Source organism: Phyllostomus hastatus, unplaced genomic scaffold (assembly GCF_019186645.2).
Source record: "Phyllostomus hastatus isolate PE091 unplaced genomic scaffold, TTU_PhHast_1.1 phas_scaffold_1674, whole genome shotgun sequence".
Lineage (NCBI taxonomy): Eukaryota > Metazoa > Chordata > Mammalia > Chiroptera > Phyllostomidae > Phyllostomus > Phyllostomus hastatus.
The window spans coordinates 24,709,343-24,736,239 of NW_025334011.1; the positions used below are offsets into that span (position 1 = coordinate 24,709,343).

The 26,897-nt window shown below is 39.4% G+C and overlaps 1 protein-coding gene across 2 annotated transcripts in view; it reads left to right on the forward strand.

The window, feature by feature from the left end:
* The first annotated feature begins 765 nt into the window (after positions 1–765).
* Positions 766–26,897, forward strand: part of DHTKD1 (dehydrogenase E1 and transketolase domain containing 1) — a 45,364-nt gene continuing 19,232 nt past the window's right edge. The window contains exons 1-7 of one of the 2 annotated variants that reach the window (XM_045857869.1): positions 766–1,031; positions 12,063–12,218; positions 13,604–13,815; positions 14,649–14,843; positions 16,736–17,005; positions 20,526–20,697; positions 25,643–25,841. In XM_045857869.1, the coding sequence (XP_045713825.1) occupies positions 866–1,031; positions 12,063–12,218; positions 13,604–13,815; positions 14,649–14,843; positions 16,736–17,005; positions 20,526–20,697; positions 25,643–25,841 (1,370 nt within the window). In that variant the 5' untranslated portion in view covers positions 766–865. The remainder of the gene's footprint in view (positions 1,032–12,062; positions 12,219–13,603; positions 13,816–14,648; positions 14,844–16,735; positions 17,006–20,525; positions 20,698–25,642; positions 25,842–26,897) is intronic. The other variant, XM_045857870.1, reaches the window with a different exon arrangement.

A 26,897-nucleotide genomic window follows, 5' to 3' on the forward strand; every position in this document is an offset into this window, starting at 1 on the left:
TAACAGAGCAGAGTATTTGGTGGGCATAGTGGTTACATGAGTGAGGTAGACGGGCATCTTGGGTTCATATGTTTAATGTTCTTAGGAGTTTGGGGTAAGATGTACAGGAATGGAATGGTGGATGACTGACTAGGGAAGAATTGGTTCTCTTCCTCTCCCACTATAGTGGCAAAAGTGAGTCAGAATAAAACAGTATGGGAAACTCTGTCATAGATAAACCAGTGAAGAACCTCAAATATCTCTATACTGCTGAAATCTTCCATGCCCAATTTATTTTCACTCCTATTTTATGCCTATCATAGAGGCTCCTTCTCACCTATTTTGTACTTTCTCCCTCAATGTTAAGAAAAAAGGGAGATATTTATTTTCTGGCACCTTCATAATATTTTTCCTTTTTGCATCCCTTGGTCTCAGTTCCAGCCTTTCTCTGAACGCCAATTTTTCCTTTCTGTGTGACAACCTACATCATGTCTGTGTGGTTGTGCTCAGCGGCTTCCAGCAGAGGAGTGGTGGGTAAATACTTCTGGCAGGAGACTGTAGGATATACAGAGATACAAAATTTTTTACCAGAAAGCTGGTAACGCCGTACTTAACACTCCCTACTCCTCCCAAATTCAGGAAACCCTCAGCCTCTAGGACCTCGGGAGTCCCGCCGGGTCACGGGGCGTGGCTTCGGTTAGTAGACCGCCGCCCTGGATTGGCTCGGAGGACCGGCCCCCAGCCAATCAGGCATGGGGGCGTTGGCCAAGGGCCGGGCTACTGACACCAGCCTCCCGCGAGGTGCGTTCCCGGGTTCCGGGAGTTTCTAGAGCGACGCTTTCTGCTCTGGGTGGCTGTTTTCCCTGGTCCTCCGAACCGGAGGACCATGTGGAGCATGGCCTCGGTCACTGTTGCAGCAGCCGGACGGTGCCTTGGTCGGGCCCCTCCACTCCTCTTCCGGCGCGGCTACCAGACGGCAAGGGGTGTCTATGGCTACCGGCCAAGGAAGCCCGAGAGCCGGGAGCCCCAAGGCGTCCTGGCGCGCCCGCCAGGTCCGAACTGGGGCCGGGCCGTGGGCTTGGGGGCTGGGGAGGCAGGAGTCCTTCTTGTCAGGCCCGCGGTGGGGTGCTGTTGGGGAGGAGGTCGGGCTTCAGGGAGTCTGCAGTCTGCGCGCAGGACGGTAAGGAGAAAGGGTAGGTGAGGGAGCGGAAAGGCAGGCGTGGGTGTTGTCAGTGTCCGGGTTACCCTCTGTCCAGCTTCTATAATTGAGGAACTTTAAGGTCAGGGTCTGGGCGTCACTTCCACGCTTGAATGATCTTCCCGCCTTCCGAGTTAATACTTTTCTATTCTATTCCTTGGTTGTAGAGTTGTGGGAATTTAGCTCTTTGCGGAGGCGGGACTGCGGGAAAAGAAAAGTTCTAAGATCTCTCAGTTCCTGTAGTTTACCCAAGGATACATTTCAGGGCCACGTCCAAGGCTTGTGTTAGCGGGAATGTGGGGATCATGACTGTATTGCTGGGGTGAGGAGGGCAGTTGGTGGTGTTGGATCACAGCATGGTATTTATTATCTGTCTATGTCCTCTAGATAGCCTCTTACTTTAATTTCAGAGTTTATAATTCTACTGAATTTAGATCCCATGTTACTAGAGTTTTAATGGATTAAAGGACTTGATTATCAGTTTTTGGAGCCTGTCTCTTCTGCTACATGCTCACTCATGTGCAAGAGATTAATTTTGATTATTTGATTTATGCTCCAAAGTTATTGTATCTTTATTCATCCTCACAGAGAAGCTGAATACAGATCAATTATCAGAATAAAATCATTTGGTATCTTTGACCCGGTGTTAGATTAACATCAAAGATCTCCTCCATCATCTAAGTACCTGACCTTTGAATCTTACATGACACACTGTAATCTCAGTATTTTGCTCTTGACCTCAGGCAACATTTTGAATAAACCTGATTTCTCTCTCTTGAATGCAGTGGGGTTTCTTTAGGGAAGTATTTGGCCAACTACATTGTTAATCCCTGGAGGGTGAGATTATAGATATCTTATCTCATTTTGCAAAATGAGTGTCAACAATTTTATATGTCAGTTTTCAAACAAGCGTGTGTTCAAATCACTTTGAATGGTATTTAAAGTGCCAGTTTTCAGGCTTCCTTCCCATTCTCTTCCTCTGGGTTCTAATTCATTGTTCTGGGATGAGGTTCAGGAATATGTGTGTTTATCAAGCACCTCAGGTAATTCTCTAACAGAAGGTCCATGGCCATCCGTGGCCAATACTTTTATAGTCAATACGGGATATATTTGTAAAGTGTGTTTGAAAATCTAGTCTTCATTTAAGATTATATTAGTGTGTGCTCAAAGCATATGAAGTTTTCCCTCACAGTTTGTCTCTATTTGATTCCTATAACAGCGTGACAGCTGAGAAGTAATTTTGGCTTGGAAAAACCTGGGCTGGTGGCTCTTAACTGGAAGACTATATGCAAATAATCTTGGAAGATTTGGGCTGGCGTGTTTTGAAAAAAGTCTCTGGAAGTGTTGACTTTATATATAAGAACCCCTCTTCCCTCATTACTAAATTTTCTCCCTTCCCAGCAGTAATGAACTTGCTTGGTGAAATTTTGAAAGTCCAGTATTGAGTTAGAACTGCAGGCCAAGGGTATGATCTTGTGTGTACTGGGAGGGAAGAGTCAAAGCAATCCCAGGAAATGATTGTTTGTGGCACAGTTACAAGATCTGGCTTAGGGTATTTTGTTGCTAAGGGTAATGATTTTATTTTCTTTTTCATCATTATTATTATTATTATTATTATTACATTTTGAATAAAACTTAAAAGTAAGTGGGCCATTTTTTAACTGTATCACTTTCAAAATTACCACTGCATGTAGATCTATGACTTTTTCCTTCTTTATGGTTTAGAACTTGTCATGTTATTTTATAACTCTTAGTAGATCATTATCTCCTACTAGACTGTGTGGGAGAAGGGGGAAGGAGAGTTGCATATATCACATCCAATAGTATCTCATTGGACAGAACTTGATCATCTGTCTCTACATACCTGCAAGGGAGGTTGGAAAGCATAGTCTTTATTCAGGGTGGCCCTGTACCAGCTAAAAATTACTGTGAGGAAGAAAAGGAAAATAGATATTGGGAAGTAACTAGTAATCACCACACTTGATACTTTTGGCCACTCAAATATCCTCAGCTTTTCTTCCCATACAAAGAACGTGTTCATCTCTTTCCATTCAATTCCTAAATCCAGCTCAAAGTCCATTATCTCTGGAGAATGTGTGGTTGGGCTTGGACTCCTCATGGTCTGGAATTTTATGAACTGCTACCTACCCTGTATATATACATATAATAAGTAAAGAAAACTTCCATTTGTAGAAAGAAAGAATGAGGAATCTGTAGCAGCCACTGGTACAGTTACCAGCTACCAAGTCCTATTGTGGAAGAATGATAAAAGCTCCTTGATATGGCTCTGTAGTAAGTTCACGAATTTATCTGGCCCTTCAACTCTATCCTTTGCCCATTCCCCTGGCTTTGCTTTATGGGTTCTTCATTATCCATTATCTTCTGTGGTCATAACTGACGTGGACATGCCCTCCTTGGGGACTGCACCCTTTCACAGTCTATTTTGATGAGGTTAGGAGCTTGAGAGTTACTTCAGAGGGTCATCAGGTACAGGATATTTTTCCTGGGCTGAATTGGGATTTCTTTGGTAGTTCGATTTTCGTATAAAATTCATAGGTCTGCAACCTTTTTGCTTCTGGTCATTCCATAAGCAATTTGCCCAGTGAAGGATCTCACCTAGACCTAATATTTAAGCCAGGAAACTCTAGCCTTTTATTTACTGCTTCTGTGTTCTACCCATTTAGCTCCCTAAATTTAATGTTTTTTTACCTTGAGATCAATCAAAATAATAGGCTTGAGTGGGAAGGCAACACTTTTTCATTGGATCTTGAAGTCTCAGCTGGCTCTACTTGTCTACCAGAGAAAGCTTACCAGAAGGTACTTGATGAAGGATTTTGTCTGTTCTCTTATCTCCTGTTAGACACCATTTTCAAAATCACCTTTTGTAATTCTAATTGTCCAGACTTGCCAGGCTCTGCCTTCTAGGTACTGAGACCATAGACAGAGAGCATCTGTATGCAGAGTGAATTTCCTGCCATCTCTTTTTGCTGCTTAGCTAACTCCAACTTGACCTCATCTTTCTCTCTAGGCTTTTCTGAAAGTGACAAGAAACAGTGAACACATGCTACTGAGTTACAGGCTCTGTGGGCATGTAGTCTGCCTTTCAGGTTATTACAGGTGACACTTTTACCAAATGTTTGGTTAGATAGCATAACACTGCTCATCAGCTTTCTATTCTGGATTATATGGGTCCATGGTATAGACTGCCTGGCTGTTAAGCCAGTCATGCATTTTAGTTCTATTTTGGCAGCAAACCACCTTGGTTACCAAATTCTGTATTAGGATGAGTTCAGGGACTGTGCCAGAGACCTGGAATAATAGTGACAAGTAAGATAAGTAAAAATCTAAGCTGGTATGAGAGCTTTCCTCTGTAGTGTCATGGGAGGGGGGGTCTATGTTGTTCCTTCACCATCCCATGTGTGTTGCCTTCAACTATGGTCTGAGGTGGTTCACCACTATATCCACATATTGGCCAGTAGGCAGGAAGAAAGGGGGAAGGGAAGAGCACCTAGCAAGACCCAAAAGTTGTATATATCACTTCTATCACCTTCTTATTGGTCAGAAGTTAGTCACATGGCCACATTGGCTGCATGGAAGCCTGGGAATGTGTATCTCTATTTTGGGTGATCATATACTCAGCTGTCTATTGCCATGACAGAGAAGGGAAAATAGATATTGGGAATTATAGCAGTCTCTGCTACAGATGTATTGTAGAACATGATCATCTCCTTCCATTCAACTTCTGAATCCAGCTCAAACTCCATTTTCTCTGGAGAATGTGTGGTCCTCTCCATCATGTCTGGCTATGACTCCTCATGAAAGAGAATATGGATATTGGGAGTAACAGCAGTCTCTTCTACAGATGTATTGTAAAATTCTAGGACAAGCACTCTACTATCAACTTTTTCACCTCATATTTCATATAAAATTTTGAGCACTGTATTTCTCAAAGCATTACTTTCTTTTTTACTAAGTAGGATTCTAGTCTAGTCCTTTAATTCTGGTCTACTACAAAAAAGTGTTTAAACTAAGGGTTCTTAACCTGAGTCCATAAACTCCTATGGAAAGATTTCAGAGGATCTGTGAATTTTGCACAGCTCTGTATGTGTATCCGTTTCTAGGGAAAGGGCTCGTGGCTTTTATTAAATTCTCAAAGAGATCCGTGACTTCAAAAAGGTAAAACTGCTAGCCTAGTTCCCTTCTTGCTTAGTTCAGCCTTTCTGAAGCATTGATTTCATTCACTCATTTTCTTACTCAGGTCTCCAAAGGCTCTACTTTGCCTCTCAGAATAAAATCCGAATTCTTTAGCTTGATATTCAATGCCCTTCATGTGTCTTGACCCATTCTACCTTCTCTTTTTCACCTCCCTCCAACATAAATGCCCCCACATTCCAGCCTTTACCCAAAGTTCTTTCTCATTCTGTGCCTTTTTACATTTTACCCATTCTCCATGGCCCAGCCCCATTTCCATCCCCTCCATGATATCTTTCCAGACCACACCAGGATTTCCTGATCTGGACTCCCCCAACTCTCAGTATGGAGCTCTTTGGACTCTTGAAATTTTTGTGTGTGTTATTCTATGTAGGGACCATCTTCCCACATTTTAAGATTCTACCTGGTAAAGACTAGTTTTACATTTTTCTCAGCTCTACGCTTAACTGAATACTTATTAAATGATTCATTCCTATTAAGACATGGAAATAAGGTTCTATATATGCAATTTGTTTGTGACAGTGCATTTGAATTGTGCATGTACAACCATAACCTCAAATGCCAAGAATGTAAGCACTTTATATATTTGGTAATCTAATATATTACTATTACTATATTAGTAACAGTATATAGTATGTTTCAGAAAAAAGTAATAACTTTTTTGTTGATGAAGGCAATTAAGACTTGGGTTTTCCCTTAAACTCTGTGTAAATGTATGCTTATTGTCAGTTCCATTAATTAGAACAGCAGGCTGATGAGGCCAAGGACGTGATTTGTTGGGCTCTAGTCTTTTTCATGTCACCTGTCACTTGTCCTAAAAGTTTGGCTGAGAGGAATGACTGAGTCGGTGTGATGAATCACATACATAACTTTTCAATACTGGCAAAGGAAATCAAAGGACTGAAAATGACTTATGGCATCCTCCAACGTCAAAGGTGACGTAAGAAGAGGGAGAAGCTATGGTCAGAGTTATGGTTTCTCCCTTCTCCCCTTTGCCCTTCACCAGCCATTTTTCTTCATATGTTTATCTTGGCTGAAAATCATTGCCTTCATAGGATGACTACATCATTCACTAAGACTTCCATTGTATTAGGCTTTAAAGAGATTTTGAATTTGATTCTTATAAACTTTTGGGTGGCCGTGGTTTCACTAGTTAAAATTTGACCTGTGGTGAGTGTTCTTTGTGGCTGACTATTAGTAACAGTGTGTACTTTAACCTCTGTAAACCTCAATTTCCAAGTAAACTTGAACTTATTTATCAACAATCCCAATTTAAAATTGAGGTGGGTTTAGAAGTGTTGATTTACAGATATAAATTTCACTAAGGAAGATGTGGGATATTAAAAAAATGGCAGAATATAGTGATCATCAGGGGGTGGGAGCCGTAGGATTCCAAATAGTGTTCAGTGGTTACTGACTGTGGCAGTAACCACTAACCTTAGTAGTTGAAATGAGTGGTTGTAGGTATGTTGCATAGTAGAAATAACAGGAGACTTTATTGGAGTCATAGGGAAAATGGCTGAACAAAATTTTACTGCATTAGAGATTTTTTAAAATCTAGATAATTCTGGAATACAGGTGCTGACCAAAAAGGCTAATGACATTAGCTCTTGTACTTAAAATGTCTCAGAGACTTCTAGTTTTCTCAGCTCTTGCTATAGGCTTCGCACTTCTCTTTTCAATTTTTTTTTAATTTCACTTACAGTTGATATAAAGTATTATATTAGTTTCAAGTATTTCTATGTTGTCATAGAATTTTTGTTATAGCATAATCAATAAAACACTTCCTAATTTCAAATTTCAGCTTCCTAATTACCTATGTCACCTTTTGCAATTCACTAAACCTCTGCAGTTTACTCCTCTGCAATAAGGACACCTATCTCAGAGTTGGTGCAAGGACTAGGTGAGATGATGTGTGTGAAAAATCCAGCACAGTGAGTAGCAAAAGTTAGTACTCTGTAAATGGTCACTGTGATTTATTATCAATCTGTAAAGGATTAGAAAAAACAGAAAAGATCAGAACAAGGTTTCTAGTTAAAGTCTGGCTTTTTGTTTTTGTTTTTCTAAAAAGTAAATAACTGGCAAAATAAATTTATTTTATAAAGATACTGTGTTTGAGATGGGAAAGGAGAGTATGATATGAAAATAACTCAGTTGCACAGCCTAGGTCTATCTGAATTTGGTGTACAGAATATAGTATTCTGTACAAAGTCTTTCCTTTTAATGTGGTTATCTATGAAGTTCCTACGTTGAAGCTGGAGGCAGCCATCTCATTTTTATAGGGTTCTAAGGGACTCCAGTTACGAAATTCCCATTTTGGGAGTCTTCAGTGTCTTTAAAGATATCTAACGTTTCTACTTGCTTTAATCATATGCTGTCTTGAATGGGAATAGACTGTGGATATGATCTAGATATTTTGAGGGGGATGCTATTTATGACTAGATGATGAAAATGAATTGTATTGAATTTTAGTTTAAGCACTATTCAGTTCCCCCACCATGTTTGCTCACAGCAGCGAACAGAGTAATTGATGTAGATATGCCTATCATAATTTATTTTTTTACTTCCTGCATTAGCTAAGATTCTTTTGGTCACAAGCAACAGAAACCAACTCTGGCTATTTTAAGCAAAGAGGGGACTTGATTTTAGAGATACAGGGCTCTTCGAGAACTGAAGGATGTGTGGAGTAAACCAGAGCTAGCTCTGAGAATACTGGCAGAAGCTGGGTGTGGGCTAATTGGGCAAAGCTGTTAGTGTACTCAGCTCCAGTGTCACCCATAACATGTGCTGGGTGTCCTTCAGACCACACCACATTTGGACTCAGCATGTAGTTGTACTCAAGGCTAAGATTTGTTATAGTGATGTTACAAGGATCCACAGCTGGATCAGAATGGAAAAATACACAGGAATGGTCTGGAGGAACCATTGTGCATGCTTTCGTACACTCTCTCTCTCCCACAACGGGTGGCAGAATGCACACCTCGTCAAGTGACAAAAACACTCCAACATATGTGAAGTGTTTCTGCCCAGGGAAGCCCTTTAGAGTCTCGGCACCCAAGGTTTTTATTGGGAGATGTTTCTGTAAGCACCCTCTACACATGCCAAAATTCCAGATTCCCACTAGAAAAGCAGGTATTCAGCATAAACCACATTGTTTGCACAATCTAGGCATAGTGCCATAGTGCCTGATCTGTTAGAGGCAGGTGAGGACATTTCTGAAATCTAGATTCCCAGACACCAGCCAAAGACCAACCTTGTCTTGGGCTAACTCTTTTCTCCTAACTTATGTCTCAGTTCTCAGTCTCAAATTCTGGAAAGATCAAATCTGATCCACCTTGACTGAGGTGTCTTTGGAATCCATGAACTTGTAGGGAGACAGAATGGAGAGATGTAGACATGGCCACTGGAACCCACCCCCTGGAATGGGACGGTGCAGTTCTCAGAAAAGAGGGCTCCACGTGAGCAAGAAGGATCTACTTCAACTCTTGAGTGCTCTGGAAAACCTTCATTATGAGGGTTCTGTGACTGCCTCAGGGCTTCCTTCATTCAAGTGATAACACATTTCCTGAGCATCTACTATGTGCCAGTCTCCGGAGCCAGAATCATGCCTCTAATATTTTGTCTTGGAGAAGAGTGTGCATGTGTTCTGTTGTTTTTTTCTTTATTTCCCCTGGCTTTGTGGGGTTTAACTTAAATTCCTCTGGACTTCCAGAGATATCATGAGTTCTAAATTGTTTGGATAGTATTATGCTTAACATACAGATATTCTTTTTTCTGTTATAGTAACTCTTTCATTTATATGGTAATAGGAAGTTATTTTAATGAAGACTATATTCTGTTGCTGTGCTCTCATCCTCTTAAATATTTTTATTTCTTTTGTATTTTATATTTTTTAAGTATTCTAACTTAATTATTTTCATTACATATTTCATTATTTTAAATACATAAATATTTTGTAACAAATACTTCATTATTTGCTACAGAAGGAAAACAGCAGGAGCACTTGTATCCAATGGATTTGAAATTAGAATTTGGCCAATTAATTTTTCAGAGTCATTGAAGCAAGGATTATCATAAAGGTGTGAGACATGCTTCAAGTTATTTTAACTTAAATATTTGTATTTTTGTTTATGTCCATGCAAGTATTTAAAGAGAGCTTGTGAAAGCAATCTGAGTGCAAAATCTTTCTAGATGTTTATAATTTCTCTCCTAATATTTTACTTTTTCCCACAGCAACAGGCTTAGGAACAAATACAGCTGATTTTTACCACCATTTAGTTAGCTGGTGAGGGCAGACATGCAGGTGCACTGGAGAGACCCCACTGATCAGAAGCTTTTGGAATGCAGTTGGACAGCAAGCATATTCAGTGGATACAATTTAAGGTGCTCTAATGCACATGTCCACTGTGGAAAACCTAGAATATATGATAAACAAGCAAAAAATCAGAAATTTTGACATAGGGTAATTTACTAAGTTTTTAGTCTGTTTCTTTTATATATATGAAATATATACAGGATGTGGCAAACAAAAGAAGATTTATAATTGTAAGTATATGAAACATAGAGTTAATTATTGTATTATTATTTATTAATTATTGTATTATTTTCCATATGAACAACTGTAAACTTTTGTTCCATCCTGTGTGTGTGCATATATATGTGTGTGTCATATATATATATATATATATATATATATATATATATGTATACAAGAACTTTTAAAGAACCTTTAATGATGGTTGTCTCATAAAGGCCACTGTTTCTTAAAAATACATGCTTTCCTTGGCTCTCTGGCATTACAAGATCCTGGTTTTCCTACTAACAACCTCATCCATTTTTGTGGGGGGGGGATGCTCTTTCTCTTCGCTTATCTCTAAAATATTGGTGCTCTATGGGTCTTGTCTACCCAGGGTCACCTTCTCAATTTACTTTCTTTCTGGGTAATCTCCTCTACTTTCCACGACTTCCAGTATCATCTACAAAATTCCATCTTTAGTGGGACAAGTCCAATAGTAAATATACAGGATTACCATCAGCACTCTCATAGCAATCTAGTAGCCCTCTTGAAAACATTCTCTCAGTAAACAACAGCTTACAGAGATCACTGCACCAGTTTCTAAATACTCAACAGCCAGGCTTTTAGTGATACTCTAGAACACTTACATGGGAGTTGGCACAAAAGAACAGTGTTTCAGACATGATCTGTCTGGGTTTTAGCCATAAATATAAAGATTTCCTACTTCATACAATAGCAAATGAGAACTTGAACACAGTTCAGAATAGAACCATATGGGAATATAAAACTAACCTCCATTCAGAAATCAGTTCACTTAGTGGGCTTGTTTGATTAGTGTATTAGACCTAGTGTGGGTCCTCCTAACCACAGTATTAGTGCAGACACACCTTTTATGTATTCAATACATCTCTGTTCTTTCTTCTAAGCCTGTGCTAACATGTATACTTTGAAGTATGCTGAACACAAACCCAGCAGTTGTATAACTTAAATCATTGCATGGCATGTTAAAAAAATGGTCGTTAAATATTTGAAAATATGCTAACAGTTTTCTTTAGATTCTGAAAATAAAAATGAAAAATTTAAAAATGTTCAGAAAATTGTGTGCCCTCAGTAGCACAACTGCCCATCCTCTGGGATTTGTGCTCACTTTGTGTAGAACTGCCTTGGCAAACTAAAGGTTAACCGAATGTGGGCCTGAGGGATTTTTACCCCCAAATTTTAGGACTTGCCTGTGGAAAGAAAAGAAAAGCAGCTTTTGGCTCAATATGAAATCACCTCAGAAGTGGATTCATTGAAAGATAATGGTTCCTTTTAAATAGAGACTGGGAGATCACTCATTTAGGGTTTTACAAAGGGGATTTTTTTTTTTTTTTTTTTTGCATTATGTGAGTGACATGATAATTTCTGGTCTTTCCCTCGTCTAAAATTTCATGAGCCTGTGAAATAACTATTTACCTGGATCTTTAAGAAATCAAAAAGGAAGTATATGTGGAGATAGTCATAGGGGAGTGGGGATAAGTGGAGGTGGGCCAAGGGGGATAAATGAGGACAGAAAGAGACTGCTTTGGGCGACGAGCACATGATGCAGTGTGTAGATGGTGTTCTGTTGAATCGTACACTTGAAACATCCATGGTTTTGTGACCAATGTCACCCCAATAAATTCGATTAAAGATAGCAAAAAATAAACATAAAAAATAAAAGTGGGAAGATGGGAAAAAAGAAATAAATGTAACATTGATTTTGTAGTTCTACCTATGTGTTCTTTTTATGTAAAATGTTAGAAAACATCTCAAACAGTAATTAAGATGACTAATTGTCCATAATCTCAGCATTGTAAGGGTTTGTTTGTTTTTTTTTTTCAATTTGGGGAATTCCCCTTTAATATTTATTCACATGCATTGTTATTTTATAAAATACACTTTTAGCTCTATATTTTTTTTGGTGATTTTAGTCATCATGAGATAAATGTAAGGAAATAAGTGTGTTTTTCTGGATTCTGATAGTCTTTAGTCCTGAAAGCCACTGGCAGATGTGGTAGGTGGGAACAGTGCATTAAAAATATCTAAGGCCACAAAGGCTTCTTTGAAAAACTGATTTTTGTGGTCTGTGGGCATTTCCTAAATTGCCTGTATTGCTTTCTTTTTCCTCTACATTAGTTGATCATGGACTTGCCAGGTTGGTGACAGTATATTGTGAGCATGGTCACAAAGCTGCCAAAATCAACCCCCTCTTCACTGGCCAAGCCCTGCAGGAGAATGTGCCTGAAATCCAAGCTCTTGTGCAGACCCTACAGGGACCCTTTAATACCACAGGTAAAGCCTGTCGACACTAGACCTCCCATGTACTAGTTACCTGCCAACGGAGGTGGGGCTTCTTTCTCTATTCTTGAAAACCCTTATGCCCACTGGAGCTTCAAGCACTATCAGGGAGAAGGAGTCGTGAAGTTCTAGAATGGTTTTTTGATAGGGCCCATTTTCTCTGCATTCAAAACTCCATAGACAAATGGCCAATAGGTACATGAAGAAGTACTTGGGGAAGTGCATATCAAAACCACAATGAGATATTACCTCACATGTTCGCAAGGATGTGGAAGAAAGGGATTCCTTTGCCCTTTTGGTGGGAATGTAAGCTGGTGCAGCCACTGAGGAAAACAGCATGGAGATTCCTCAGAAAATAAAAATAAAACCATCACATCATCCAGCAATTCCACTTTTGGTTATTATCCAAAGGCATTGAAATCAGGATCTTGAAGAGATATCTGCACTCCCATGTCCATTGCATCATTGGTCAATCAATATCAAAGATCTAAAATTATTGTAAGAAACCATACACAATATAAAGTAAATGTTGGTTTAACTCATGTAGGTATAGGCAAAAGACTGATAACTGATTTGGTGCTGAGCTAATGACATATAGCAAACTTTCCCTTTCTTTGAGTATCAGGGAGATTTCCTTATACCTTAAAATGTTGCTTTGCCATCAATATTAATTCAAATTAAGACAAACTATTCAGTAATAGGCAGCTTTATAGATATTATTAAGACTTGAACATTTTAGTTGATAGATATTTGAGATAAAGGTAGGAGAAAAAAATTATACCTATAAAGCAAGTGAAAAGTAGGTTTGAAATTTTAGTTGAAATGACTATACATGGAGGGTTTTTAGTGGGGAAGGGGTGGGGAAGAGTGGAGGGGAAGGTACAGGGAATAAGAAGCATAGTTGGTAGGCATAGAGTGGACAGGGAGAGGTTAAGAATGGTGTAGGAAACAGAATTCAAGGAACTTATGTGTACAGTCCATGGACATAAACTAAGGGGGGTAATGCTGGAGGGTTGTGGGGTACAGGGTGGAGGGGGGATCAAGGGGGAAACATTGGAAAAACTGTAATAGCATAATCAATAAATATACTTTAAAAAATAAGTGGTACTGTATTATAAATAAATAACTATAAAATCAAAATTTGACACAAAACAGTATGGCTCTGTCCTTGTGAAATTTTTTTTCTTCTAGTTTTACTACCTTAGGGCTTTTGATCATATTTTTAGTTTTGCTTTTAGAAACATGTAGGTGAGCATTGATAGTGGCCTAAGTTATTCACAATGAAATGCTCTGAATGGAAGTAATTATTTTGGTATATTCTATAATTAGTTACATGGTTGATACTTCTTTAAGAGGATCCCTTTGATTCCATTTCATAGGATTATTGAACATGGGGAAGGATGAGGCCTCTCTTGAGGAAGTATTAGCCTATCTCGACCAAATCTACTGTGGGCAGATTTCCATCGAAACCTCCCAACTTCAGAGCCAGGAGGAGAAAGATTGGTTTGCCAAGCGGTTTGAGGAGATGAAAAAGGAGACATTTACCACAGAAGAGCGAAAACATCTGTCCAAACTAATGCTAGAATCTCAGGTATAAAAGCAGCAGCTAATATCAATGGAATAAGTCAGTTTATTTCGTACAAAGATATATAAATACTGAAGAGAGGGAATTAGGCATTAAATCTCTGACCATACCTCCACTTACCCCCCATTGTCTCAACACAACAGACAATATAACACACACCACTTTATTCCATGTAGGAAAAAATAGATCTCCAAACAATGGAGCTATTAGTTCTCCTCAGAATCAGAGTACTTTTTCTATACATATTTGTCTATTCACTATAAAAGATCATAAAATCCTTAAGATCTTCTATTTTTATTACCTGAAGTGATTAAAAAAAAAGAAGAAGAAAAGAAAAAGAAAACTATACATGGAAGACAAACCAATATGAATTAATGGAATTGAGTGTCAGGACTATGATTAGGACTCCGGAATATCAAGATGACAAGAAATTTATCCCTAATAACTCAAATAGTGGCTAGCTTGCAACCTTGATAAAATAGTACTGTAGAGCCAGGTACTAAATAAAACTCAGGTACTGGCTGGTTGAGACAGCGGAAATCAGGCCTGACCTCTACTCTGAAAGAACACCCATCTAGGGAGGTTCCTCTTGGGCTAAATTATTCTAACTCTCAGGTTATTTCCTCTGCATCCACTCCTGTGGTCTGGTGTTCTTTGCAAGGCTTTCCTGCTGGACTCTGGGTGACTTATGTCTTTCTCTGGGGCAGGTAGTGAAGGGGCACAGCTGCAGCCACTTAAGGTAATGCAGGGTCTTCTTAACACGCATAAATGTGTCTGACTTTGAGCTAAGTACTTGGCCATCTTCCTGTAACTAATGTGTCTGATATGATGTTCCATAGGAGTTTGACCACTTTTTGGCCACCAAGTTTGCCACAGTGAAGCGATATGGAGGTGAAGGAGCTGAAAGCATGATGGGCTTTTTCCATGAGTTGCTGAAAATGTCGGCGTACGGTGGGATCACTGATGTCATCATTGGGATGCCCCATAGGGGGAGACTTAATTTACTGACAGGCCTTCTGCAGTTCCCGCCAGAGGTAAGATATTGTCTATGACATACAACTGTAACAGAATAAAACCAATGATAATAATTCCTTTTAGAAAACCGACTAAGCTGCCCTGGCTGGTGTGGCTCAGTGGATTGAGTGCTGGCCTATGAACCACTGCGGGTTCAATTCCCATTCAGGGCACATTGGATTGTAGGCCAGGTCCCCTGCAGGGGGCATGCGAGAGGCAACCACACATTGAAGTTTCTCTCCCTCTCTTTCTCCCTCCCTTCCCCTCTCTAAAAATAAATAAACAAAATCTTGAAGAAAAAAAAAGAAAAGCGACTAAGCATATAAATCATTGGTCCAGAACCTAGCTCAGTTAATTGATGGAACCCAATGCTGCTGGTTAGAACAGGTATTTGGGTTGATTTTCTGCATATCCTTATTTGGATTCTTTCTTCTTTCATGGTGGTCAAAGGTTAGTTTATTTCCTCAAGGATAATGTGAATAAATTCTGCTCTTTGAAACACTTCTTACTTCATAAAAATTATTCAAACAAATGCAAATATCTATGATTTTATATAATTTTACCTTTCAAGAAGTCAATTTTACCTTCCCCTTATTTGCTGAGTTTATAGTTAATAGGTTGTACTAAAACTAATGATATGCATTGTTATCTGAAGAGACCACCCAAGTGAGTGGTTTTATAGGTCATTGGATCTTGGTATTTCTATTCACTTCCACTCAGCTTCTCTGCTCTGTAAGTCTCTCAAAAGACTTGAGGGTCAGGACTGAAGACCTGATATCAGGAGGCATCAGAGAGATTTAATATTAATAAGGTTGTAACCATTATGCATGGATAAGCCTCATTACTGTCCTTGGCCAGGGGATTAAACACAACCACAAGTGTTAATGGGGGTGTCAGAGTTAGATGGAGTGAATAGAGCCCATGGAAGGACGTGTTGTTCTTAAGAGTATTAGAAAATCTATGTAGTAGCATGTCCAGGGGCCAAGCTTTACCACTCTTACTCGGACCTCAGTGTTTTTGATGCTAAGAGATTGATCATCAGCTGTTAAAAGACAAATGCATTAGAAAAGATAGAGTATGACAGGATAAAGTGATTGACAAAAGGAGGCATGTGCTTGGAAACATGCAGAAATTCTTACACCAGAAACTACATTTCTAAAATATCTCAAAGAAATTATTCAGAGATGCAAAATTATTGTACATGATCATACTTGTGACAAACACATCTGTATCTACACCATGTATGTTCCTGTTTGCAGATAGGTAAATAAGCTTTTGCAAATTGGAGAAGCTTTTGGGTCATTCAAACAATTTGTCTAATTGAGAATAACATGCTGTTTCGGTAAATATTTTGGTCAGAGGCTCAACTTTGTTACTCTTTTGCCAAGAACCTTTAACAATTTAGTTGACTTCTCTTGCTTGTTCACTTTAAAGATGGGTAGTGGCGTCTACCTTGTAGAAGACTGAAAATGAGGTGAGAGAACATGTGTAAAGAAGTCCTTTGAACGTTGGACTTCTGTAGTTTTTTAGATGTAACTTGAGCTAAGAGTATATGTCATGCTCTCCCTAAATTGGATTAAGTTATTTTCCTCTATACTTTTAGTGAAATTAATTCAAAAAGTTCTTTTGAAAATATATTTTAACAGGTGTATTTAAGAAACATTATTTTGCTTATTGTGAGGCAGAGGTAACTTACTATGTCATGTGTTGATACTTCATTTGCGAAGATTTCCAAATAGCTCTGTGCATTTGAGCAGCTAGAAATTTGTGCCTATCTTTAAACAATGCATGGTAATAATAATTATAAAAGCATGTGCATAATTTTTTTGTATTGTATAATTTAAATCAGCTAGTTCTTTTCTAGTCTCTATCACAATAAAAAACATTTTTACTTTATGTGTATCCACAATAGCTGATGTTTCGCAAAATGCGAGGCTTAAGTGAATTTCCAGAAAATGTCCCAGCCACTGGAGATGTCCTGTCTCACCTGACCTCCTCCGTTGACCTGGACTTCGGTGCACACCACCCCCTGCACGTGACAATGCTGCCTAATCCATCACACCTGGAAGCTGTTAACCCCGTGGCTGTCGGGAAGACTCGGGGAAGGCAGCAGTCTAGACAGGATGGGGACTACTCTCCAGACACTTTGGCTCAGCCTGGGGACAAAGTCATTTGCTTGCAGGTACTTGTAGCTTCCAGAAGTGAGACCAGAAGTTGGGAAGACAGGGGAGAAAGAATGTCCAAGTTGGTAGGTATGAAAGGAGGTGGCAGACAGTCAAGCTTAACCTGAGATGAACTTTTGGGAAAGAAATATTCTAGGTCTATTTTAAGAATTAATAACAAATATGAGGTCTAGAGTCAAGGCAACAGACTTAAACTGTGTTTTTCACTGTGTTTTTTCTTTCTTGAGTTATAAATTAACTAAGGAGGTATTGGCTGGCCTACCTGCTGCTGCTAGGAGGACAGATGTCATTACCTCTGTGACAGCATGGCCCTCTAGGGAACCACAGGGCACCCATGTATCTACCAAGGCTGTAAGAGTGGAATTATTTATTTTTTTTGCTTTTTGTTTTAAAATGAAGGTCTTTGGTATTAAAGAATACAAGTTATTGTATGGGTCTTGCTTCCTCTGTCTCCTCTCCTCAGTTTTTCATAATCTAAAAGGTGTCTTTTAGAAGTTTGGATTGTGAGTCACATTTTTTTTCTATCAGTGTTTATTTAAATACGAACCCTTAATTAATTAATCATGGATATGGGTAACTAAGCCTTCAAACACAACAGAAATCTATAAATCTGTAAGGCAGTATAATATTGGCTATGTATACAAATAACCACATTATCTTATTGATGTTAATTTTTCAAGTTAGAAACTTGTGGAAACTTCTTGGGAGTAGGCAGACTGGATTTTATTATGATATAGTATTTCAAAATAGAATTCTACAAATCATTAGCTAGATATATTCTCTTTACCTTTCTCTTAACTCATGATACTCTAAAATATTGTAGTCATTTACAGTTACCCACTACATGAAGCAGATCTTAAGACTGATTTCTAGCCCTGGCTGGCGTAGCTCATTGGATTGAGCATGGGCTGTGAACCAAAGCATCGCAGGTTCGATTCCCAGTCAGGGCACATGCCTGGGTTGCAGGCCATGGCTCCCAGCAACTGCACATTGATGTTTCTCTCTCTTTCTCTCTCCCTTCCCTCTCTAAAAATAAATGAATAAAATCTTAAAAAAAAAAAGACTTGGAGAAGAAAACACAGGAGAAAATTAAAAAAAAAAAAGACTGATTTCTAAAGAGGTGAAAATGGCATTTCTCTAAAGTGAGGAGAAACTGACTACCTACTTTTGTTGACTGTGTCCCCAAAATATTTTGCCCTGCTCTATGTATGTCTTCCCTTGCTCAAGTACATGATTGTAATTTCTTGCGGGAACTCTAAATTTGGAGCCTATGAAATCATGGTGAGTGAGGTTCCTGATGCTACTTTTTCTGCATGTCTTCTGTTTATCTTAGTCCTGGACCTGGTGAAAGTGGATTCTCATGTTTCTACCCCCTCCTCACCCCAGTCAGGGTTGGCCAAGTGGCTTCCTCCTCACCCAACATTTGTTTGTGCTCATGGACCTTCAGTCCTATGAAGCTTTATGGAACATAGTGGAGTGGTTTCTTTCTTGATTTAAAAGGGAAAATAAAATTAGCAAATGACACAGGAATGCTTTAGTGCCAAGAATCCAAAGCCCAGAATAAAAGGATGCAAGTTATGAACATAAGTTATGTTCTTATCAATACCTCTACTGTGACATTTTTGTAAAGGAGCAGAAAAGGCACACATCTGTCTTCTTTGCTATATTGACTTCTTTTTTCATACTGTATTTTGCTGTGTATAATGTGAACTTTTTTGCCCAAATTTTTGAGGGGAAAATAAGGATGTGCATTGTATATAGATGTAATGATTCCATACTGTGGGCATAATAATCCTGTGTATAACATGCACAAAACATGGGTGCACATAATACACAGGAGTGCATTATACATAGCAAAGTACGGTACCTCCTTACCACACAAGAAATCCCATCAGCAAGGGGGCCTAAGGGTGAGGAACCCTGTCCTCCCATGTGGGCCATTGTGTGGCTGCTAGTTAGACTTACAATGTAGCACAATGTAGAAAAGACAAGGACTCTGGGACCAAAAAGACCTGAGTTCAAATCCTGCTTTTGCTGCCTTGTAGCTCAGCATGTTTGGTTCTATTACTTGTGTCTCTGAATCTCATAGGTAAAACGAGAGTATATTATATTCCTCATTGTATTCTGAGGATTAAGTGAGAACATGTACTTAATAAATTCCTTAATCCAGGAGAGAGGCTTAAAGAGGTGGGGAAATAAGTAGGAAAAAATAGCAGTATCACAGTCACAGAAGGTCTAGTGTCTAGTGCAAGCCATGTGAAATGTATACTCTTTCTGAACCTTGGTTTTCTCGTCTGCAAAAGGGATAGTTGTGACTTCCTTACCTGCCCCCCCACCCCCACCACAGCCTGGTTGTTGAGTGGATTAACAGAGTTATGTATAGCACCGTGGATATAATGTGAGGGCATGTTATTACTAGGTATAAATATTCCAAAATGTCAGTTATCCCTGTAGACCCTAGCAGTAGGAAGGTGTGGACTGGAAAGTTCCCTTGGGCAAAGGAGTGCTTTCTCTCCTACTGTAAATATTCTACTTATATAAAAATAACTCTCTACAGGACATAACAGTGTCATTAACAATGAACTTCTAAGTATGTTTTCTTAATTCATATTTAGCTATTTCAATTGTTATCATTAGAGCCACAAAGATTGCCTTAAATTAGGGCATATCACATCATTTTATTCTTTAGTTCAGTATATTAGCTGTTTATGATAATTGTCTTTTTAACACAAAGGCTTATATTCTTTTCTGAGATTTTCTAAGACCTACAATTTCCTCATTATTTGCTTTTAGCTTTTCTTAAAAAGAAATTCCCTCTTCTCTGCCACTTTTCATCCACCAGGTTTTGTGATGCTATGATCTAGCAGACTTCAAATGTTCTGGAAGAGTAACGCATTTTAGATATCCTCTCATAATAACATTTTGTTTTTTCCTCAAAGCCTCCTCTTTCTCATGTGTGGTATGATCCCCACCCCATCCCCCACCAACACACACACCTCCTCTCTTGGCTGTCACATCACTCTCCTTTACGTTACATATAGTCTAATGTAAGGGTGTTAGACTTACACATAACCACACTCTCTTTTGGGGGTGGGGGGGGTGATTAGGCAAGAGGGAGGGGTCCTTGTATCTCACTGCTGTTTCCATGGAAGTTTTACTAGGGCTGATTTTCTTTCTGCACCTCCGATAGCCCTTCCTCCTGTGGAGCTGCTGTGTGTATGAGACTGTTGATGAGCACACCAGGAGAGATGCCGGCAGGTGATGGTGGGGGGTGGAAGGAGTCGGCCAACTGGTAGCTGCTGCAAGAGGAAAGAACTGATTTAGCATCTTTGAAAGCTGCTTTAGATTAGCATAACCATTCTAGAAAATCCTACAATCAGCAGAGTTTTAGGAGGGCAGGGGAGTAGTGAGAGGGTAGTTATTTTTATTCCTGTTATTATTTGAAAACTATTTATTCCAGTGTGAAAACCTAAATTTCTCCATCATTTATGTTCTTCTTTTTTCTCCCCCATAATTTAGGTTCATGGTGATGCTTCTTTCTGTGGTCAAGGGATTGTTCCTGAAACATTTACGCTCTCCAATATCCCACACTTCAGAATTGGTGGAAGTGTCCATCTGATTGTCAATAACCAACTGGGGTATACCACTCCAGCAGAAAGAGGAAGGTCTTCCTTATACTGTAGTGATATTGGTATGTTACACAGGGTTGTTGATGTTGCTGGGTCAGATAAGGAATTTCTAGAGAAACTTCTAGTTCACTTAGAGCAGTGAGCCTCACTGGTGCCATTGAAATGGCTCACTGTGAGCCATTTTAAATTTTGGATCACATACAGTCAGTAGTCACCTTCAGTGTTCTTAGATTAATATTCCTTTTAAACTCTGAGTGTAATCTTTATATCCAAAGATATAAGACTGGAGTGGAACTTAGAGGGTGCAATCTCAAATTGCTTAAGTATCCAGTTGAATGATCTGGTGGAAACCAGAGATCACCACAACTAGTTAACACTAAAGTAATTGTCTGTAGGATGTTCAGACTTGGAGAACTCAAATCTTAGTCAGAAAGGAGATGTTCAGTTTGATAAGGAGTTAATATCTAAAATATAAAAAACTAACACAGCTTAATAACAAAAATAATCCAATTAAAATGGATGGAGGAACTGAATAGACATTTGTCTAAAGAAGATATACCAATGGCCAACAGGCACATGAAAAGGTGCTCATCACTTCCGGCCAAGATGGAGGCATAGGTAGACACACTGTGCCTCCTCACACAACCAAGATGGAGACAACAACAATTTAGAAACAGAATAACAACCAGAACTGACAAAAAATTGAACTGTATGGAAGTTGGACAACCGAGGAGTTAAAATAGAAAAGGTGCTCCTCATCGTTAATCCTCAGGGTAATACAAATCAGAGCCACAATGAGATATCACCTCACACAACTTGGAATGGCTATCATCAAAAAGTCAAGAGACAACAGGTGCTGGAGACGATGTAATAAAAGGGACTCTTAGAGACTGTAGGTGGAAATGTAAGCTGGTCCAATCACTATGGAAAACAACATGAAAATTCCTTAAAAAATTAAAAATAGATCTACCATAGTATCCAGCAATTCACTTCTGGATATATATGCAAAGGAAATGAAAACATAATTTTGACAAGATAACTGTACTCTAGTTTATGGCAGCATATTCACAATAGCCAAGATATGGAAGCAACCCAAATGCCCATCATTGGATGAATGTATTTTAAAAATATTGTATATGTACACAAGGAATATTATTCAGTCATGATAAAGAAAGATATCCTGCTGTCTACTTATGACAACATGGATGGACCTTGAGCACATTATGCTAAGCAAGACAGATAGGTCAGACAGAAAAAGACAATTATTGTATGATATCACATATATGTGTGGAATCCTTAAAAAAAGTCAAGGCTGTAAAAAAAACAACTGAGGGTAAAATGGTGGTTACCAGGGCATTAGGAGTAGGGGGGGAATAAGATTGATAGTGCTTAAGATAAAAACTTGTAATGAATAGTAAATAAACCATAGAGATCTAATGCACAATATAATATAGTTAATAATACTGCACTATAGTGGTATAATATGATCAATATTGCTTCAATGGCAATTATATTACAATATATAAATTATCAAAGGAATATGCTGTATATCTCAAATTTACAAATTTTAACATGTCAAATTTATTAAATTTGGCCAGGTAGTCTGGTGAGCTACCAGATGTGAAGAAGCAAGGTTTACTTGTTTTAGACATTGGCAGTATTTAATGCTGGGCTTTTTATACCCACTCCCTGTTTCACAAAGTTATGAGAACTGTTAGACAGCAGAAACTATACTGTTTCAGACTGAGGCCTGGCCTGGGTACCTTTAAGGGCTATGTAAATTTTTTATGATTAGAGATACTGAAAACTCATCTTGACCTTCTCCTTGGAGAAAATCCATTTGTTTTCTAGAATGTGTCCTCTCATGACCCTTTTATTTTAGGAGGAAAGATAATAGTAATAATGACAATAACAAAATAAATGTACCAGGTACTGTTAAGCACTTTATATACATTAACTCATTTAATATTTACAACAATGCTGAGAAGTAGGAGCTATTATCCTAGCATTATAGATAGGGAGACTGAGATTCATAATTTTATGAAGGTCACACAGTAAGTCACAGAACTGTGACTTGAACTCATTCTTGTTAGCTAGACTCCAAGATTTTTTTTTAAATATAATTTTAAAAATATTTTATTGATTGATTTGAGAGAGAAAGAAAGAAATATCAGCCTGATGCTTTATCCACCTATTCATTCATTGGTTGATTCTTTTTAAAAGTTATATTTTATTGCCCTGCCTGGTGTGGCTCAGTGGTTGAGCACCTGCCTCCAAATCAAAGTCTTGTCAGTTTGATTCCCAGTCAGGGCACATGCCTGGGTTGCAGGGCCCAGTCCCCAGTAGGGGGCATGTGAAAGGCAACCACACATTGATGTTTCTCTCCTTTTCTTTCTCCCTCCCTTCCCCTGTCTAAAAAATAAATCTTTCTTTTAAAAGGCAAATTAAATTTTATTGATTATGTCATTGCAGTTGTCCCAATTTTTCCCTTTTTGCCCCTCTTCACCCAGCACACCCCACTCCCTCAGGCAGTCCCCCACACCATTGTTCATGTCCACATGTCATGCATAGATTCTTGGGCTACTCCATTTCCTATACTGTATTTTACATCCCCAAGACTATTCTGTAGCTACCTATTGGTACTTATTGATCCTGTCTGTATTGATGATTATGTCTTTATTCTTCTTGTTTGCTTAGTTTGTTTTTTAGGTTCAATTTTTGGTAGATATATATTTATTGCCATTTTACAGTTTTGAACTTCAACATTGATACAATAATGGTTTGGTGATGAAAAACTCTTTTAGTTTTTTCTTGTCTGGGAAGTTCTTTATCTGCCCTTAGATTCTAAATGATGATAGCTTTGCTGGGTAGAGCAATCTTGGCTATAGGTCCCTGCTTTTTATGACTTTGAATATTTCTTGCAAATCTTCCAGCTGGCAAAGTTTCTTTTGAGATTAGCTGACAGTCTTATGGGAACTCCCATATGGGTAACTGACTGCTTTTCACTTGCTGCTTTTAAGATTCTCTCTTTATCTTTAACCATTGGCATTTTAATTATGATGTGTCTTGTAGTGGGCCTCTTTGCATCCATCTTGTTTGGGACTCTCTGTGCTTCCTGGACTTGCATGTCTATGTCCCTCACCAAATTAAAGAAGTTTTCTTTCACCTTTTTTAAAAAATAGATTTCCAGTTTCTTGCTCTTTCTCATCTCCTTCTGGCATCCCTATGATGTGAATGTTGGACCTCTTAAAGATGTCCCAGAAGCTATTTATACTGTCTTCATTTTTTTGGATTCTTTTTTCCTCTTCTTGTTCTCATTGCTTGTTTTTTCCTCCTTATGTTCCAAATCATTGATTTGATTCTCAGCTTCATCCACCCTACTTCTGTTTCCCTGTGAATTGTTCTTTTTTCAATTACTGTGTCCTTTGTTTCTGACTGGATCTTTTTTCACTGCTGAGGTCCTTGGGAGGGATTTACCCAGGCCAGTCAGCTGCAAGGACTGGCTGTGACCACTGACCACCAACCTCTGCTCTTTGTGGTCTATAGCTGTCCATTGGTTGCACGGTCTCTGGGGTTTCCAGGGCAGTGTAGGCCAAGGTCAACCCCCACCCGTGTTTTTCCCAGGGCTTCCCTGTATGAGCTATAAAGCAATCTGAGATGCTGCTACTTGTGCTGGGCTTAGACATTCCCAAGTGAAGCCAGTCTGTGAAATTAGGCTAGCTGCTGCTAGTGCTGGGCCTGGGGCCCCTTAGCAAAAGGTAGGGGGCTGTGAGCTCGCTGAGGCTGGGTGTTGCTTGTTTGAGAGAATTTAGGAAGCTGTGAAGTATGAGTGGAGGCCAGCCATTTATATGAAAAAGCAGTTTTGGTGGGCCTGTAAGTTGAGTGGGGTGGAGTCTCTGGGGATCTCCAGGGTGGAGCAACAGTGTTAGCCAGCTGGATGGAATCTCAGATATTGCACTAGCCTGCCCATGGCTCTGTTGAGGGGAGAGTTTAGAAAAGGGACAGTGACCTCTGCCCACATTTCTGTCTGGGATAAAGCTGCTCCCCAGTCTTGCCTTGATGCCAGACACTTCAGTTCCTCCTTGTATGCCACTGGTGCCTTCCAAGCTGCTACCTGGGTGCTGGAACTCAGAGGGAGTGAGTCTGAGACCATGTTTGGGTTCTTTAAGAGGAACTGCTTGGACTCTGTAAGTTTCTTCCACCGACTCAATCCCTGCTGGCTTTGTAGCCAAATATGAGGATTTATCTTCCTGGCATTGGAACCCTGGGCTGGGGGGCTGTGTTTCGGGCTGGGACCCCTGCTCCCGAGATACCCCTCCAGAATTTTTTTTTTACTCCACCACACGTGGATGTGAGACCAGCTTGTTTGAGTCTATGCCATAATTTCATAGTTGTCAGATTTCCATTCAGCTTGATTTCTGATGGTTCTGACTGATGGTTGTTGTATATTTTAGCTGTAATTTTTAGAAAAGATTTTATTTATTTTTGGAGAGAGTGGAAGGGAAGGAGAAAGAAAGAAAGGGAGAGAAACATCAGTGTGTGAGTGAAACCTCGATCGGTTGCCTCTCGCACACCCCCGCCTGGGGACTTGTCCTGCAACCCAGGGATGTGCCCTTACAGGGAATCAAACTGGTGACTTTTCAATTAGCAGGCTGGCACTCAATCCACTGAGCCACACCAGCCAGGGCTATTTTAGTTGTAATTTGATGTGGTTGTGCAAGGAGGCAAGCCGTGTTTACATATGCTGCCGTCTTGACTGGAAGAGTATGTAGTTTTTTCCATTGGTTGATTCTTGCATGCTCCCTGACTGGGGATTGAACCTGTAGCCTTGATGTTTTGGGATGACTTTCCAACCAACTGAGCTACCCCGCCAGGACCAATGTTTGGGTTCTTAATGACCAACTCAAACTATCTCTGAGGTTGTGGGCTGCCTCTCCACTCATTTGGCACCGGGCTAATGTCATCTGGGTGAACTGGCCCACTTCAACTTGGTCTTCTCTGCCTCAGGGAAACTTGTGGGCTGTGCCATCATCCACGTCAATGGAGATAGCCCAGAGGAAGTTGTCCATGCCACACGACTGGCTTTTGAATACCAGCGCCGATTCCGGAAGGATGTGATTGTTGATTTATTATGCTACAGGCAGTGGGGCCACAATGAGCTGGATGAGCCCTTCTTCACCAACCCTGTCATGTACAAAATTATCAGGTACAATTATACACCTTTGTTTAGTATGCCTTCTTCCCCATAGTGCCCACATTATGCTTTTTATTGACACTCAATTAGAATGGCCAAGTTTCCTGGTTTGTCTGGGACACAAAACTTTCAGTGCTAAAACTGGGACAGTCCTGGGTAGACTGAGATGGTCACCCTACGGGTGTCAGGAAAGCTCCCCATATTCTTAAACTCTACATGTTTCCTCAGTGAATAGACAAAGGGGGCAACTTAACAACCTCACTTAGCAGATGGGAAGATGGAATAGGAGAACTAAGGCAGTCTTGCCTGAAGCTACTTAGTATGGCATTGACAGGTCAGGAACAGAACCTCCATGATCCACTTCTGCAAACTATAGACGGGGACCTACTCTGCCTTGGCAAGAGGTTACACGATGAGTTTTAATGACAGTCAGAGCTGCACTGTCCAATTTAGAAGCCACTAGTTGTAAGAGGCTGCTGAACTCTTGAAACATGGTAATCCTGATGGAGTTGCACTGTGAGTGGAACCTACACGCCAAATTTCAAAGACTTTATATGAAAAATGCTAGCTATCTTGGTACTAATTTTTGTATTGATTAGATGTTAAAGTGATAATATTTTGGATATATTGAGTTAAATAAATGTGATTAAAATTAATTCCATGGGTTTCTTTTTACCTTTTCTAATGTGACCACTAGGAAATTTTAAATTCCACATTGGCCTGCGTTCTTTTCCTGTTGGACAGTGTTGAGTGGGAGGGCTAACGTAACAGACAGATATGTCTCTTTGGAATTTCCTTTTTAGATACTAGAAAGTAAAATAGGCCCTGCTTCTTTATTTCTCATATACATAAATTAAAGCAGAGGAATAACCTTGGTGACATTTTATAAATTATGTTGGTCATAAGTAGCAGAATGCTCTTGGAAGAAAAAGTCTGGGTTATCTCTTTAGCTCTGAGCTTGGCAGCTGAATTACTTGGTGTGCCTGAGCACCCCATTTAAAATAATCTATCCTGCCTACCTCTCACTTTGGTCAGGATTGAGTATGATAATATCAATATACCTGAATA